General features: G+C 38.4%; 2 protein-coding genes across 3 annotated transcripts in view; one reads left to right on the plus strand and one right to left on the minus strand.

The window, feature by feature from the left end:
• Nucleotides 1-17,500, plus strand: part of LOC138000770 (protein Wnt-5a-like) — a 57,816-nt gene that overhangs the window by 23,734 nt on the left and 16,582 nt on the right. For both annotated transcript variants that reach the window (XM_068847414.1, XM_068847415.1), the window contains exons 3-5: nt 12,717-12,823; nt 13,227-13,471; nt 15,782-16,068. In XM_068847414.1, coding sequence (XP_068703515.1) covers nt 12,717-12,823; nt 13,227-13,471; nt 15,782-16,068 — 639 coding nt within the window. The remainder of the gene's footprint in view (nt 1-12,716; nt 12,824-13,226; nt 13,472-15,781; nt 16,069-17,500) is intronic.
• LOC138000760 (F-box/LRR-repeat protein 14-like) lies at nt 2,422-4,206 on the minus strand. The gene has a single exon (XM_068847400.1). The coding sequence runs from the start codon at nt 3,985-3,987 to the stop codon at nt 2,752-2,754; it is 1,236 nt and encodes a 411-aa protein (XP_068703501.1). The 5' UTR covers nt 3,988-4,206; the 3' UTR covers nt 2,422-2,751.

The raw sequence follows: 17,500 nt of genomic DNA on the forward strand, positions 1-17,500 counted from the left end.
CACTTGGCACAAGATCGCGAAAATTAATCGCGAAAGTATTTAATTTCTTTCTATTTATTACTGTTCTACTACAGTGTTCAACTACCGTCTGTCAGGAGGGCTGTACAGTATTGAGCTATTTTAAATTTAAGGGCTTTATTTAATTTTTTTATTCGACGTATTGTTCAACGTGTCATTTCTGATGTTCCAATTTGAGTTAATCTGGTGTTCAGTTAAGTAGGGGTGGCGAATGGTTCATCAAAAACTCTGGGTCTCGCAAAATTTTAGTCGAAATTCACGGGTCTCGCAGTCTCGTTTTTTGAGCGGTTATGTGCGTCTCGCAGTCTCGTTTTTTTATATGAAGGTATCAAACACTTTGAAGTCTCGGTCTCGCAATCTAAAAAGTCAAAATGTCTCGGGCTCGCAAAGAAAAACGCTGGTCTCGCCGTCTCGCAAAGTCTCGCATTTACCATTCGCCACCCCTTTAAATGTAATTTCTTCCAACAGTTGATGCCTCTCACTTAAAGCTTTTTGTGTGTCTCAGGAAAGGAAGCGCAGCAATCAGTCAGTTATCAGAATGTCATCGTGTGACTGGTACTCTTGTGGAGCCTATAATTTCGCTAAAACTATAAAGATATTCCACTTGCTAAAACATCTTTTCACTGCACATAAAATTGTTTTAATTTAGTTCTTTACTGTCTCATAAAGGAACCACAGGTTTTGTTGTCTTTGGTAATTCCAACAACGTTTTAGCAAGGACGGAAATTGGTTTCCTCAATCTCGTCCCTTTTTATTTTAAGAGTTACATAGTGACTTTTGTCTCACAGCTTTCCTGTTTTCCTGCGCTTTTCATCAATATGCAGATCTTAACTAAGGATTTTGTCGGGTAGAAACCGCCAGTTTGATTAATATTTTTGGCATTGTTTAGGGTTTGAAGAAGCAATAAAATGCAAAAGAGATTTCTTAAGAAAATCATAAGGAGAAAGTGTTCTGAAAGAAATGTTTATTTGAACTGCGGGTTATAAACGAAAGATAGAAGTGATTAACGCACTTCTCTGGACAATTTAAACTGCATGTTCTGCCTCTAACCGAAGCATCCGTTCATCATCTCAGACAAATAATGCAGCCTAGACCAGTTCACGCGCTTGAGTGCATCGTGGGTAATCAGGGCAACATGGCGGGAAATTCAGAGGTTTGTATGGAAATCACTTCAAAGCAAAATAAACTGTACACGACTCTACTTTACAGACTTTTGCCTTCATAAAGCAAACAAATAAGTCCAAGTTCCCAACGGCGATGAACTGGACGTGATATCTATTCTCTGTAATTCCTAAATATTGCTTTTGTCTCCATACATTCTTTGTAATTTTGTGCCTTTGGATTCACAGGAAATTTATGGCAGAAACTTTGTTCAATGAAATAATTTCTTCAACAGCTATTCTCTCAAACTTTCTTCTGCCGCACGTTTGAGCGCATATCTTCTGTTTTGGAAAATAAAAAAACGCCAAAATTCCCTATCATGAATACTTTTAATCGGGTTTTGAACTTCCACACAATCCTTTGAATTTCTCTCCATCTTGTCCTGATTGCCCATGATACACTAAAGACCGTGAACTCGTTTATTCGTCGGTCAGTCATTGGCCGCATCATCTTAGAAGAAGTCTAAGCTTAACCTATCAAATTTGTGAATAGTTTTTGTCTCAAGCATTAATAAGGGGTGTTATATCCTGCGTTAAAAATATCTTGATATTTTAAACTACAGTGTAGAAAACTATTCATTGATTTGAAGAAACTGAAATAGTTATTTCTTCCCCTCCTCGACGCTACGAGAAACAGCAAAAGTTAAATTTTAAATATCCAAAGGAACAACAATGCTCGTCAAATAGGGCACACCTTAAGTTCGTTCACTTTTCTTGTAGGATTACTTTACAACACATTGTCAAATTGCTACGTTCCCTGAATAACTGAACTCATTTGTGATATTGGTCCAATTTCTAAAACTGACATAACTGTTCTCTAAAAACAATATATTTCTCTGTTTCCAAACAGTTCACAGTTTATCAAAAAGACACATCTGTTTTACAGAAACACTTTTAAATAGTGTTCTTCCGCGCCTCTCTCCAAGAAATGTTTTTCAAATAATTCTTGTAAATGGATATTATACAAAGAATGCAAGAAATGTGTGAGTAAAGAGATTGTCCCGAAAACCAACACGCCATTTCCTGTCACAGGAAAAATAGGTCACGCAACAATTCAAGAAATTCGTTTTCGTGGATTGAATAGTAGTATCCTTACCTAATTTTAGCACCGGTTAGGCGAGGAACGCGGGAATGTTTTTAGGATGTTCAAACGAAGCAGACATTGACAAGAGAAAAGGAAAAAAGATGAGATGGCACAGGACGGATTAGATAACATTTCTTGTGATAATGACAACGCATCGGGAACAAGTTTGAATTTTATTCTCGCATGCTCGTATTTGATTTTCTGGTAAATCTCCAATCCACTATCTTGAGGAGTACACTCACTCCATGATCCATGATGAGTGGACCTCAAATGTTCATTATAAAAGTCTGAACAGACATCGATTCCATGAAATTGTGCTCACAGAACACATCAAGAATTAAAGCCCCCGGAACACTAGTTTATTTTAATTATAATAAAAACGACTCTTCTCTTCTGGACATATTCTGTATCACAGCTGAATTGAAATTACAAGTTGCAAGTCTGTACACATGCATGACACTGAAATGCGTAAAGAGAGACATCTGACAGTCACCTTTGCCATAAACCGAGATTAAGAACTTGTAAGTGTGGAAGATGCATCAGCTTCTCCAGTCCAGTTTTAGTGACTTTCGTACAACCGTACAAGTCGATGTTTGTTATACTAGTTAAATTTTCGGCAATTGAAGATAAACTCATGTCTGTAATTTGTGTACACTGGCCAATATTTAACACACGCAGGTCGTGGAGGCTTCGTGCCGCTTTACACAGTCCTTCGTCTGTAATATGGCAAGAATTCAATCCCAGATTTTTCAAATGATGAAGTCCATTCGATATGTGATTAAGGGCTGCGTCGCCGACTTTGTCGCAAAAGCTTACATCCAAACAAGTCAAATTAAGGCCTCCCACTGCCAAATGTGCGATGCCATCGTCGCCAATTCCTTCACAAGAGCGAAGATTTAATTCACGCAAACTCCGAAGAGAGGCTAAATGAGAGAGTCCGCTCTCAGTAATACCACAGCAGAAGCTTAAATTGATCGACTGAAGATGAACTAGACCTTTAGCTATGTTGCTTAGTGCGTTATCAGTGATCTTTTGACAGTCTTGTAAACATAAAGTAGTTAAATTCTTGTTACCACGAGCCGAACTAGCATTCAGACCGGCGAGATGTGCTATCCCAGTGTCAGAAATATGCCGACAGCTTCGAAGATTTAAGTACGTAAGTTTAGGTAAACCCCAGGCGCAGAGCAAGAGACCAGTGTTGGTAATGTTACAACACCCAGCAAGATCCAGAACTTCCAGATTGCTTAAAAAACGAGCGATTCGACCAAGACTCGTGTCCGTGATTTGTTTACACAAACTTAGATTTAACACTGTCAAAGAGGAAAGATCTTTGACGAACGCATGTCCAACCCCTATGTCCGTCACATTATAGCATCCTTTAAGGTTTAAACTCTCTATATTTGGTAAATTTTGAATAACATAGCTCAAACTCTTCTTCAGACTAAGTAAACGGATTTTGCGTATGCCACGTTTCGCCAGCGAAGGAAACAAGTAGGGATTCGATCTCCTCAAATGTAGTCTTGCCTGTGTACCGCGCCACACCAGTCGATTATAGGCCGAATCCCTCCATTTTGTACAAACTTGGCAAACCCTTCCCTTGTCTCTGATGTCCAAATAACTAAAAATAATGGCTAGAATCTCCGGGAAAAGGCAATGGATCGTCGTCTTTCCTTTCATGTCGTTCGCCTGCTTGCAACAAAGCGCCATCGGAAATCGATCAAGCATTTCAATACACTTGGGACCCTTTGTCTACACGCTACCACGTGACTCTCTTTGCTCTCCCTCAGTGGCCTTCGAAGACAATGGCGATTTTTCATTCATAGCTTGTCGTTTGTAGGCTGAATATCATTTTCACTCGGAGTTAAAAAAGCTATTATTTTATGTGTAAACCTTTTCCCATAGTCACCAAAACGGTCTCTAAATCCTGTTGAAATGTACGATCTTAAAAACGTTTTTAATATGTCCACAGCCAAGAATAGCAACAAATTTATGATAACAATGGTAGCCGTTTGAATGAAAAAGCCATATTGATCTATTCTCATGAAGCTCTGTTGATCTCAAACAATAGAGCATTAACAAGGTCCACTAATTTCCTTAGTTAACGATAAAAATAGATTTCGGATTCTTGGGGTGACGGCACGCGGAATACCACAAACCAAGTCGCCCAGCGATCACATTCAAAATTTCAAACTCTGCATCATTGTTGCTTCCAAACGACTTCTGTTGTGTGGTAATGAACATCAGCTACAAAATAGCCTGACTTTTTCCTGCCTAAATTTGAGAGCCATTGTCGCCAGTTTTAATCATGCGTAGGATCAGGCGGAGCTGTGAATTGATATGAATGATGACTGATAATATTACGTCTAAAATTTGGCTTCGGTGAGTTGTTCTCAATCTTTTCAGCATTGATAGAAAAAAAGAAATTCTCCTGTTTTTGTAGGGTGATTTCAGGTAATTTAAACGTAACCTGCAAACGATCTTCTTTTTATGAAGAATAAGAGTGTTCTAGCATCAAATTGAAAATATTGTGTTGACACCAGAGCGTATTAATATTGGTGACGAGTGAAAAGCTGTCACAGAGTGCGTGATCCCTCAGCTTTGCACAACAGTGGTCTAGTCGGCTATAAGACCCTATAAATGCAGCCGGCACTGCGTAGCTGCACCTGGAATTTCCCACGAGGTTCTACTATATTAATTAAAGCAGAAATGAAACTACTGTTGTTCTTGCTTGTTTTCTCAGCTAAAGATCCTTGTGTAAAGTACATCACGGCGTGGACTAAGCCTCGTCTTCAATAGCGACGCGAGCTTAATTTAAGCATAGGCAACAAGCAAAAACTCAGCAGTCTTGATCTTTTGCATCTTTCGTTGGAAACTAAAAGGAAGTTAAATATGTCTGCAAATGTCGCTTGTGTTTGTGGGAGGACTCGTTGTCCCCTGCCGGCCTCTGCATCCATAGGGTATCAAGAAGCTTGCTCAGAGTTTTAACCCTGGGCGGGGCTGAAGTACGCATCATTACTGCTGCTTTCTCACGATGATCTGTGCTGTCAGTCTCAGCAAGGACTGAAGACAGAAAACCATGAGAAAAAGAGGACTCGCTGAGTGAAGGAAGTTGAATTGCATAATTTGGAACAGGTCAGTTTTTGAGGCATCGGCGTTTTATAGGCACATTGATGAGAATAGGTTCTCCACGCCTCTGTGTGACAAATATATATAGCACCAAAAGGGCGAATAATGTAGAGGAATGAACTAATTTGTGCAGTCCAGGTCATTTTGTTAATCAAAATATATGCCAACTTAGTATGACTGTAATATCGATGAATTGTTCCGGGCACTGGGTTGGCGTAAACTCAAATATCAGCTGCTGTTATGATGTATAAATCCTTACATGGGATGACCCTGAGTATATAAGTTGTAGATTTGTGTTTCGAAACGACATAACATGTTATCGATTAGGAAAAAGAGTTTTCGCCTTACGGCGGAGCAGGTTGTGGAACAGTATCCAGTGATCTTCGTGCAGCAACATATTTACATGAAACTTAAAGGGGCTAGGTCACGCAATTTTAGGCAATTTCAGCACTGATCGAATGGTCATAGAATTAACTAAAATATCAAAATAACTGTTCAAAACTATAGAAGATCTCTAACAAAACGCAGGGAAGCCAAGAAGGGACAAGGATGGACAAAACTGCAGAGGATTGAAATGGATTGAATTTGGGTAAATTTGAAAAACGTCGGCCCACCCTTTTTCAAAATTACATCAGTCTATATTAAAATGTCATTTACAAAGCTGGAAAATCATTCTCAGTTGTTATGTGGCCGTGATTTTGAAAATGAAAGACGCTTGCTCTGCCAATTTGACGTTTAGAGCTCATAATTAACAAAATTAAACAAAATTACCTAAAATAGCGTGACCTAGCCCCTTTAACTTACGTCACCACAGCCTGGTAAAGCAGCTTTTAGTATGTAGAGTATTTAGGTTATTAACTTTAGTTAGGAATAATTAGTTAATCTTTTATCCTTTTATAATCTTTGATGAAGGATCAACCGTGAACAACAAACACCAGCAGCTGGGTTGCTATTCCATTTGGCAATTTTGGAATAACAATAAAGAAGATTGTTTCCTCACTTTCTATGCAGGGAAGATGTCCTGAAACACGATAACCGTGACAGAGAGGTGCCGCATGTTTCTAAATTTTCGTGGGTCACGTTTTCTCAGTGAAGTTTCCGTGTCGTGTACGATTTTTAACTGGAAACACATTTTGTGGACTTGCATAATTTAATTTGTGTGAGACAGTGTATTTAATTGTTTTTCCGAAATACATAAGCGTCGCATTAATTAGTTCGTTTTATCGATCTACCCCTCACCGTTGTTTTGATCAAACTGAATTCTTTATTTTTCATTCCTTTTTATTAGTAAAATCTTGTGTTGTCTTCCAAACAGCAGAAATTCGATTGTAAGAACTTTCTTACTTTCAACTGCAGCACAGAGACGAATTCATATGATATTCCGTACTGAACAAGGACGTGATGAGAGTGGTATTACAAAGTATGCTTTACTTCTTCTTGAAAAACTCGTCAAGTTGTTAAGGTCAACCCAGATTTCGATATTACATCGATAGAAAAAAAAAACTGTCTCACCACTGATCTCATCCCCGCAAGAAGAGATTGATACAGTGACACATGGTATCACTATACGAGATCATGATAACTAGTTGTCGATTTTTAGCTGATTACGTAACTAATGGGCCGTGAACACACGATGTGCACGCTTACTGGCAACGAACTGTAGTTTGATCAAACTTTGTGCTTCGTTAACGACGTTTTACCTCAACATTAATACTTCAAGTCAAAGCCGTAGAGGCAAAGTTACGAAGGGCACGATGGAAAACAACAACTCTATTTGCTCATCACGTTATCAAAAAAATCTATGGAAATGCATTCAGGGAGAGAGGATCTAAAGCGAGTGAGCACAAAATAAAAGAAAAAAAAGGAAAAGGAAGATCTACCTGCGTATATATAAGGACTTTGCAACCAATCTCTAGAGACATAGATAACAATGCTTCAATATACAATAGCAAGTGGACGAACAAAAGGACCTAATGAAACTGAGATCTTTTGTTTTCGTCCATGCACCAAGTGAACATGGTGAGGATGACCTTAGTAAAGTGAAAACCACCTATTGGTCAAAGTAACTCATAGGCTTTCGAGTAGGCCACAATTTAGTGCAATACATAATAGAAAAGAAAAGAATAAGATCAACTGCAACACATGTTGCTGCAATTTATCAGTAAAAGTAAGTTGAGGAACGTGGACTTGGACAAAAACGATACCAGGGGATTGTTAGGTGCAGTACAGCGGTCTTCAATTGAAAATTTAGTTACAAATATTAAATTTTTCCAAATGGTCTGGATAGCACAGGTGTTACTAATATTTTTAAAAATACAACTACGCTTTTGAATTTACGGAACATGTTTTGATGTTTCACACATCATCTTCAGCCATAGTGAGTGTAACATTAAAATGTTTACAAGATAATTCGTATATATAACTATCAATACAATGATTCTTTGTAGGTTAAATGTTCGTTTCAATTAGGTAACATTCAAACGAACCAACAATATCAGTTATAGAGAACACAACTGACATAACGGTAAAAGTTTAAAAGTGTAATGCTAAACTGACATGATTGACTTGCTTGTTGAGTTCGGGTTTCAACCGCTCAATATGGAAGCTCTCCTTGATTTTGAGTTGACAGAAAGAAGTAGCATAATCAATAATTTTGAAGCAAGAAACATCACAATTATCCTGACAATTTTTAGAAACGATGCGATGACGGTTCTTGCTTCAAAATTATTGATAATACTACTTCTTTCTATCAACTCAAAATCAAGGAGAGCTTCCATATTGAGCGGTTGAAACCCGAACCCAACAAACAAGTTTATCATGTCAGGTTATTAGCATTACACTTTGAAACTTTTACCGTTATGTCAGTTGTGTTCTCTTTAATATTGTTGATTCGTTTGAACTTCACCTACTTGAAACGAACATTTAATCTACAAAAAATCATTGTATTAAATATTCATAGTTACACATATATATATATATATATATCTTTGCCTTGTGTGTTTACTTTGTTTTCGCTCTACTTGTAATGGTATTGAGCGCTCTTCACCTTCACACCACACTACAAACTTTCAGTGGTATATATATATATTATATATATGTACGAATTATGTTGTAAAAATTTTAATGTTACACTCACTATGGCTGAAGATGATGTTTGAAACATCAAAACATGTTCCGTAAATTCAAAAGTGTGGTTGTATTTTTAAAAATATAAATATTAAATAAATTTCATAATACAGATCCGCTTCGCTGAGAGGAAAGATTCATAGCTCTTTCTGAAAAGATATGAAAGGCATCTATAAAGGGTCTTTTTCCTTGTCCTCGATCCATGTTACATCGTTAAGACGACTCCTTGATTTATTCGGCCCATGTGGTTGAACTTTCCGTAGCAAACTCACCTTCGTCTCGTTGCAGACATAGACAGCAATGCCGATTTTATGCTGCAGCCATAGATGGAAGTTACACCTAAATCAACTCAGCAAGCAGAGGTTTTTCTCTTTCACGAACATACTGTAGCGAAGGCCGCGAGAACAACTATTTCATAAGTAAAAAGTTCGCATTGCTGACAAAAACAGATACATGTATATCTACTAATGCAGATAAAGGTGATCTTCCACATGGCCTCATATAAACAAGACGTCGAAAAACTGAGGCTGACAATCCCTTGTTTGCTATAGTTAACGTTCCGCTCACCTTGGACTTCCTGCCCTACTTTGCAAACAGTTTGACTAAATAAGATCCTCGTGGAATCACAATTAAAATGCACCATTAATAATAATGATGAAACGACAAAACAGAGCTATACGTGTGACTACAAACTGATTTATCATTACAATATATAACTTGGGAAAACTACTGTAGTTACATAAACTGAAATTAAGAAACCATCTGTTAATTAAAGATCTTTATAACCCGGTTATAATCGTCTTAATTGCTCCTTAGCAGCAGCTGCTCATAAAGTACGTGAGGTGGATTTTTTATGGTAGTTTTCCATAGTTTGAAGACCCTGTCTCTGATTACCTCGGAGTATTACGCGCAAGTTGTTTGTATTATCTAATGCAGTCGTCTTTGCTCTGAGAAGCCGCTTCCCAAATTTCATTCCCATATAAAAATAATGACATAATCAACGAATCAAATAGCTTACTAGTTAGTAAGCTTATCTATACGTAGAGTCAGGGGCACCCAACGAGCAAATTAAACCAAAAGCCTTTGAGAGACATTTCTAGGCTCCTTGTAATGTCTTAAGACTGTCGAGATTAAGGAGATGTTTTTATCACCTAGATGGTCCTAGATTAATTTGATCCGTTCAGATACCTTATCGGAAAATTGTCCGGCGAAAATTTTAGGGAATGATATCTTCATTTCAGAAATTGCCAGCTAAATGTTACCTTCTAAGAACTTCCAACCAAACCATTTTCTCTTCCGAAACTGCTAGGTGACCTTTGTAAGTGCCAAAAATTGCAAAAATATCCCTTCCGAAAACGTAAGGGACTACTTTTATCTGGTAGCGAATCTTTTAAGTGATGCTTTAGTAAAGAAATGTGTAGCTGTCTAGCAACGTAGAACCGATTTATTTCACCGAAGATTATCGTTGGCTGCCCCTGATCTTTAGGTAGAGTAGCCAAAATATTTGCAGACTGGTAAGATACATAAACGACTACTGACTTTGCACAACAGTTTCTGGAGATGCTATTTATTTATGTCAGGGTTGTTTTGGAAAATTATACCCAGTAATTTCAACCAGGTTTTTGCGTTGTTCAATTCTCTGTATTAATGGTGGCACTAGATAGTTGATGGATTAAGTCAAGTGGTTCTGGCAGGTTTAGTCCATGGTTTCGGGGTTCACATACCCATTACTGCCTGACCAAAACATTTCTCAGTCTCTTCGTTGCGTGCTAACTTCCCACCAGATTGGCATTTCCACATTTCAAGAAAATGCAAAATCATTGGCACATGCTGTTATTTTGACATGTTGTTAATTTTTTTCTTGATTTTAATCTGTATCTTTTCTAATTCCCACCTGAAATTCTTCAAAATTAACCAATTCAACCTGTGGGAGATTTTCTTTTCGAAATAAGCCGGTATTCCTGGAATGTAAAACACAAGGAATTTCGCCACTGCTCCCATCGTTGCAAGCATATACTTAATAGCCAAAACCACGGTATACAATCCTTGCATTTCTTTCTTAGGAAATATTTGACCATTTGTCTACTCGTTTGCTAATTCAAGTCAATCCAACGACACTCAGATCTGCTTCCAGTATGCTTTATATTCCTTTTTTTATTCTTACGTAATGGAAACGGTACGTCGATTTCCATGGAGCGATTTTACAACTCCCATCTGGTTTTAATTCATAATTATTTTAGGTCATCATTTTTCCATTTTGCAGCGTCCCTTTGACAGTACAAAATACCAAACTTTCGTCAGTCAGTTGATAGAGACTATGAAGGATGGCACTTTAATATTCGTTTCCATGTTCATAATTTAAGTTCCTCGACCTTCGCTCCAGTGATTCCGTTAATAAAGAACATAAAAGGTTCTTCGCGGTTTTTTGTAGGAAAAAACCTATGCACTGTTCCTCTGCCACATACGCCAAGTTGCCTCTTCTTTTTTTTTTCTCAAGTACATCTGTCTGCACCTCTTTAAAAAAATTAATCGAGTGGGTTGTAAAAGGAGCGAAGAGCTATATCTGCAGCCAGTTTTATAATATTAATGCATGATATGCTCATTCAATCCATCAAGGCTTACGACTCAATTTTGCGGTATCGCAGTTGACTAACTATGGTCCTTAACGACGTTAAACCCAGCGGGTGGTCAGTGGCATAGTGGATGAAGAAACCGTTATCTATTGCAATAGTTGCTCCTCCCATTAACGTGAGCCTTCGATTAGACTAGCGGGAAATATCATCAAACCATTTTTCAAATATAGTTTTGCATGTCTTGTTACTGCTCCCCTAAGTCTACTTGCAGGATTCATATAGGCTTTAATTAATACAATCCATTTTCCTATTCTCACCTGACTACTAGAGAAATCGGCTTTTACCTATGACATTTGACCCAATAGGCGAACCTTTTCCAGACAAGTGTGCTGTTTTTGGTATATCAGAATACTTGAACTCATTGCTTGCCTTTTCCTTTAATTGTCGCCTCCCATACTGGCTCAGGAATACCATACCTACTATGTGAAAAAGACCGATTCTCTTTCGAAAGCGCTTTGGGGACTATCTTAGCATGCACAACTAGAGAGAAAGCTTTTATTTCTTTAAGTGTTTTTCGGCGAGTCGCTCAAATTTAATCGAATAACAGTTAAAAATCCATACTCTTGATCGCCCGAAATCGATTTTGAAGTTGCGTGCCAGCACGAGCGCTACACTCTTGAGTTCCACGCGACAGTGAAAAGAAGCTGTTGTATTTGAAATTTCTCCACGTTTGATTTATGAGAACAATTTCTGTCGGCAGCCAATCGAAATGCAGCTTTCAGCGCTCCTTAATTCTCATCTAACAACAACCCCAAACTACTTCATTTTCCGACGTGATAGGACGCCAATATTTGCATGATCGATTGCATAGAAAAAGGAAACATTTCAAGTTTTCTTTGACGATAATTCCGAGAATCGTTACTGGAACAACGAGAATGATTTTTCCGATCAAGAGCCTTAAGTCAAACTGTGCTACATGATGAAAACAAAAGATGAAACAAAATTTAACCACAAAATGTCATTGATTTATTAAGAATTCCTGACAAGACGTACATTTATTACTGGTTATTATTTGTAGTTTTATTCTCTTTTTCCAAAGCTATTAACTACGCACCGATGAACGGTTTACACCTTGCGGTTGTTATTCGAATTTCAATTAATTTCTATTCCCTAATCTTTTCCGACACTTTACTCAATATCACCCTGCATAGACTGTCGCTCATTTGTGGAATCTAACCCAACACCCTGGTGACATACAAACTACTTTATGAGGTCATTTTTTTAACTGGAAGCTATCAGGTTCTAGTAAAACAAATCTAACCGATCAGACTTAAAGGAGAAAATATTTCCGGTAAATAAATCTAGCCCTCTGGGCTCTAGACGCCGGTTTTCATCTGCCGGAACGCTTGTCGAAAAATGGCAATATCTTTTAGAAGACACATCTGTAACCAATAAACAAGACAAATACAAAATTCTCCCTGCATTGCAGCCAATCAGGTGCGTTGAACATGACATTATAAGCAGCTGCAGCTTGAGATCTAACTGCATGTGCGAAAGCCATTAATTGATGAGGATGTGTAGAAAACGAATATTGACTTAAGGATTCTATTTGACTATTTGACTGTACAGATCATCCTAGAATTCATGATGAAGGCAAGGCGAAGAGCCCAAAAAGTTCCATTTGTGTTTACTTTAATAATCCTCGCATCCTTATTTCAAGCTGGACAAAGTGGATGGTGAGTTGTGAACTCCTTAAGGAGCCCATTTGCAACCATATTGTGTTTGTTACTGTTGACCCTTTCCTTCATGATGACCAGCTTGCCAACTCTTGTCTTGACAAAGAAATGTTCATGCTTTCGTAAAAAAATTAGGTGTGATCATGATGCCAATCCCGGACAAAACAATCGTTCATTTGTTTTCGTGATGTTTTGTCAAGGTACCTACAATTGGAGTTTTATAAGCAACAATCCTCATTGACAGACTACGGTAGAATTAGCCATGTTTTCAAAACTTCTAACTTCTTCATTTTATTTTTTCTCTTGCATTTTGCTTTCTCATAGGGTTCCTCAAAGCCTGCAGGCTCCGTTTATTTCTCGTAAACTAAGTGCTCCCTTTCTCGTTTTATACCGATTTAAACAGGTCGCTCGGCATTCCGAATCAAGTGTATATTATGAGCACAGTAACACGGTTTTGTGACGGAATGCCCGACTTAAGCTTAAAGCAGAGAGAGATGTGCGAAGCAGACCGAGATGTCATGGCCAGCATTAGGTATGGAGCGAATCTCGCAGTGAAGCAATGCCAGCACCAGTTTCAATATCGCCGATGGAATTGTTCAGTACCAGAGAGGGATCGAATCACTCTCTTTCGTCGCATCACTGGAAAAGGTGGGAATTTCTCTTTGTTTAAATATTTTTTTTATAACTGCTACTTTAATTACGGCTTGTTTGTTTTGCTCAATGGCCAAGAAATCCACGAGCTAATTAAAAACGTGCATCTGTCTATTTTTGCTAGAGCTCACTTCTTGAAAGAGTTGGCTTTAAGTGGGTATGATCTTAACTATGTTTTGACCCAAGTAAACGACAACTTTGTCTCAAACTCCAAGGGCTTTGTTTGAGCTGAGTTCCTTTCAATGGTGTCCGAGTAGTGCCTGTTGAGAGTGGCGCAAGCGAGGCAGTGAGCTCAGTTGTGGGAAATCCGCCGGGTTCCCATCTCTTCAAAAGAAAATGCCCAATTTCAGCGGCTTTTGTATGTCCATGTATTTCCTCTCATTTATCTTCAAACATTTAAAGGAAAATGTGCTCCTGTCAATGATTCCGTGGTTTCGTTATCACAGTATGAGCGTTGTTGTGTTTTGTTTGCCGTCGTGTATGTTTTAACTCTGGGCACTGTTGTTTAAATTTATCTCTTCTCCATATGGCAAATTGCGCTTTGTTGCCGGTTAAAAAGTGGCTCTTTTGTAGATGTCGGTCAGCTATTCATCTATGTCAAAATTTGATTTGTGGCAGGAATGAGTTATTGAAGAATCATCCGAATCATCGACAATCTAAAAACTGGCATGATAAGTGTGTTTGTGTATTACACTAAATCTGCCATAACTTATCCGCACCGTCTTCAGTTGAAATCGGCAACCACTTGAAAAATTATTGATTCTTTTGAGATTATCGGTTTAAGATATGTTGTACTGTACATAGCAAGTTACTGCTTTGTGACGACTTCTGACAAGGATATCTCCAAACGTCTGTTGATTACACTTCTCCTTGTTAGCATGTGTTTAAGAACTTATTATGATATAGCCAGATCGCAGGTCGTTGTAAGAAGCGGAAGCATTATGAGAATTAACAGTTACTTTAGCTAAGAGAGCGCAATAAAAATGATCTTAAATTAGCTGTAAATTTGAAACTGTGATCCGTTCTCATGTTACTGACTCAACATTCCACAACAAACGGTGAGCAAAACCTTCCTTTAAAAAGGAGATTAGTTCAAGGGCTTCTTCAAACTTTCGGAGTTTTCTTCTTATCATCACAAGAAACAGAGAACAAACGGATTTCCGCTAGAAAGCGATCTTTTGCCAGCTAGTTGATCGATTTGCCTTTTTTTGGCAGACTTGCCCACAATTCAAAGCACGATCTCCACTGTTTGTTTCGACCGATATTTTCGTAGTGACATGCAGTTCAACAGTTTGTAACCGGTGTTAGGTTTTTCTTTACCGCTAACAGTTCGTATAGTCGATTTTTGCTGTTTTCTTTGCATCTACTGTGGCTAAAGTAGTTTTTCCACCCTATTTAAATGCTCTGCAACTTGTTTGAAATCATGACCATCAGTTGATCTGCTACATTGCCCTACATTCAGTCCGTTTTGTTTGGTCATTTATTTATCAGAGAGTCAGCAGGTGCTTCTCCGGTTTGGAGAATTATGACAAAAACGTAAAGTTGCTATTCAATAGAAGGCCCAAAGTTTCAACATTTAGTCCTGTGTCCTGTGTCTTCATCTGGTGTGATCAACAACTATCGCAAGAATCTTTATATATGATCACCAATTTGGCTTATAAATAGCGAATTAGTTTCCTTTTCTCTCACGTTATGTATTTAACGACCCCCTTTCCTTTTTTAGTAAATTCGTGAGCGTCTAAAATAACTCTTGCGATAGCTTTTGATCCGGCCCCTCTGGCTCAGTGATGAAGACATAGGACAAGGGTTTCGAAAGGTTGGATTTGGTAAATTAACTGTAGCCTTCAGGACTACATTCATAATTCTCCAAACCGACATTGGTGCATCAAACTGTTTCCTCGTTCACACCAAACCATAACATGTTCTGAACATGTTTAGTTTAACACAGTTTGCATGTCTTGTTGGTGTGAATGGGGTATATCCTTATTGTCTACATGATAGCGGTGTGGACCTTAACTTACGACACTTACTTAATTTATTTCACAATTCGTGTCATATGAATAATTGTATTTTATGATAATAGGGTGTCCACTCCCATGCGATCAGTGCATTGTCATCACTGCGGTTATTTTGGCACGCTTTGCGAAAGTGGCGAAGGGAGGGTGGCATAAAAGCAGTGATGGAACTGCAGATAGTCTTTATGCAAGGAAGCACTTCGCTGCCTTTACGGGATCGTACAAATTTCAAGCCTGTGAACTTTGTCAAGCGCTACCGGTAAATAGTAACTTAATTCATTACATGTTTTAGGAACAAGAGAGGCGGCCTTTACGTACAGCATATCAGCCGCTGGAGTGGTTCATTCCATAGCTCGATCTTGCGTCGAAGGGAACTTAAGCGTGTGTGGGTGCAGTCGTGAAAGAAGACCAAAGAATTTAAACAGCGAATTTCAGTGGGGAGGTTGTGGGGATAATATTGATTACGGATCCAGGTATACAATGAAATTCATGAAAGCTGGTGAAGTTAAGAGTATCGAGGACGCAAAAAAACGCGAAATGGCTTTTATGAATTTGCATAACATTGCAGTGGGAATTAAGGTAAGAGATTACAAGTAACGGCCTTTCTCTATATCTATTTCTCTTTTGTAGCCTTACGAGGAAAGGTTGAAAAATTACAAAGAAGTAATTCTTGAAGTTTATTTTTGAAATAGTTTTTGTGATGACGTACTGAATTTGCATGCGATTAGTTCTTCCTGTCGTTAATTCTGTAAAAATCCAAAATCCGACATCCCCTCCAGGGTTTGAACATGCGACCTATACCGACTCCCTCTTTAGCCATCTCATTGCTATCATGGATTCTCGTTCTTACCTAATAATTATGGATTGAGTTGGCTGACACTTTTTACGTCCGAGTACAAAATGGCTCTTTCAAGCTGATAAAAAATGCATCGGGCAAACATGAGAAAAGCACATGCACAAATTGAAAGACAATGCTTGTGTTCAGCAGTATGTCCCGATGATGAGGAAGCCCTTTTGTGAGCTACCAGTTTAGATTTGCATAAATATATTTAAAAAACACAAGGATACTTTTTAAACCGAACATTCCAGACTTTTCGGTCCTGTCAAAACAATCCCTGGCAATAAAACTCCACTGATAAACGTTCAACATGGTATGCCATAGCTTTGGGGAAAAAAACCGACTCTATCTTTGTCTCAGGTGGCTTTCGATGTAAATTGGGACGTCAATCACAATTATCAGAAAGTTTGCACTCTCTGAAGAATAAACTTTGCTTACCTTTGAAAATTCAGTGCCTTCATTTCGACAAGATGCGGAAAAAAAAATGCGCGGGGGGGGGGGGGGGTGGGAAGGGAACTCGCCCAGGATTTTGGACCCCCAAAAGAGACCATATTTAAAACACATTATATAGATATTTTTTATTTTCTTCGCGTGAGACCATGCACGAAACCTTCACGGCCACATATGGGCTACACATGATGGCGTTTTCCCCATAACACACTACGTGAGACCAAATGAGACCAAAATCCGAAATTTGCACCCCTAAGCGAGACGACGAGCATTTCCACCCCTTTCACACGCGAGTCCCACCCCCGGGTGCACGGCACAGATGACGAACCTAACCCTGATGCATTATGATTAGTCACTCCAATATTTTACCACACATTGCGATGAACCACTAGCGTTTTAAGTGAATCCTAAGCAAACATATCCTCACTTAAATGGTTAAATAAGCGTTTCCATCGATCGGCCATTGCTAATGCTAAACGTCGGTTTCTTCCTATGCATATAAGTGTGTACAATCTTGGAAGGCCTCCAAAGAGATGTGAGTTGTTCTATCGAAGCTGATGTTTTAAAGTTCTTACATTTGATGAAATGGGGCTACCCATTTGAAATTTATCGATACGTGCATTTCACTCAAGTGGATTAAATAAGGCAAAATGAAAGGAATAATCTATTGAAGGTCATAAAAATTGAATTCATTTTATTAGCGTTAAATTAATATGGTATGGA

This window comes from Montipora foliosa, chromosome 4 (assembly GCF_036669935.1).
Source record: "Montipora foliosa isolate CH-2021 chromosome 4, ASM3666993v2, whole genome shotgun sequence".
In the NCBI taxonomy this organism is placed as follows: domain Eukaryota; kingdom Metazoa; phylum Cnidaria; class Anthozoa; order Scleractinia; family Acroporidae; genus Montipora; species Montipora foliosa.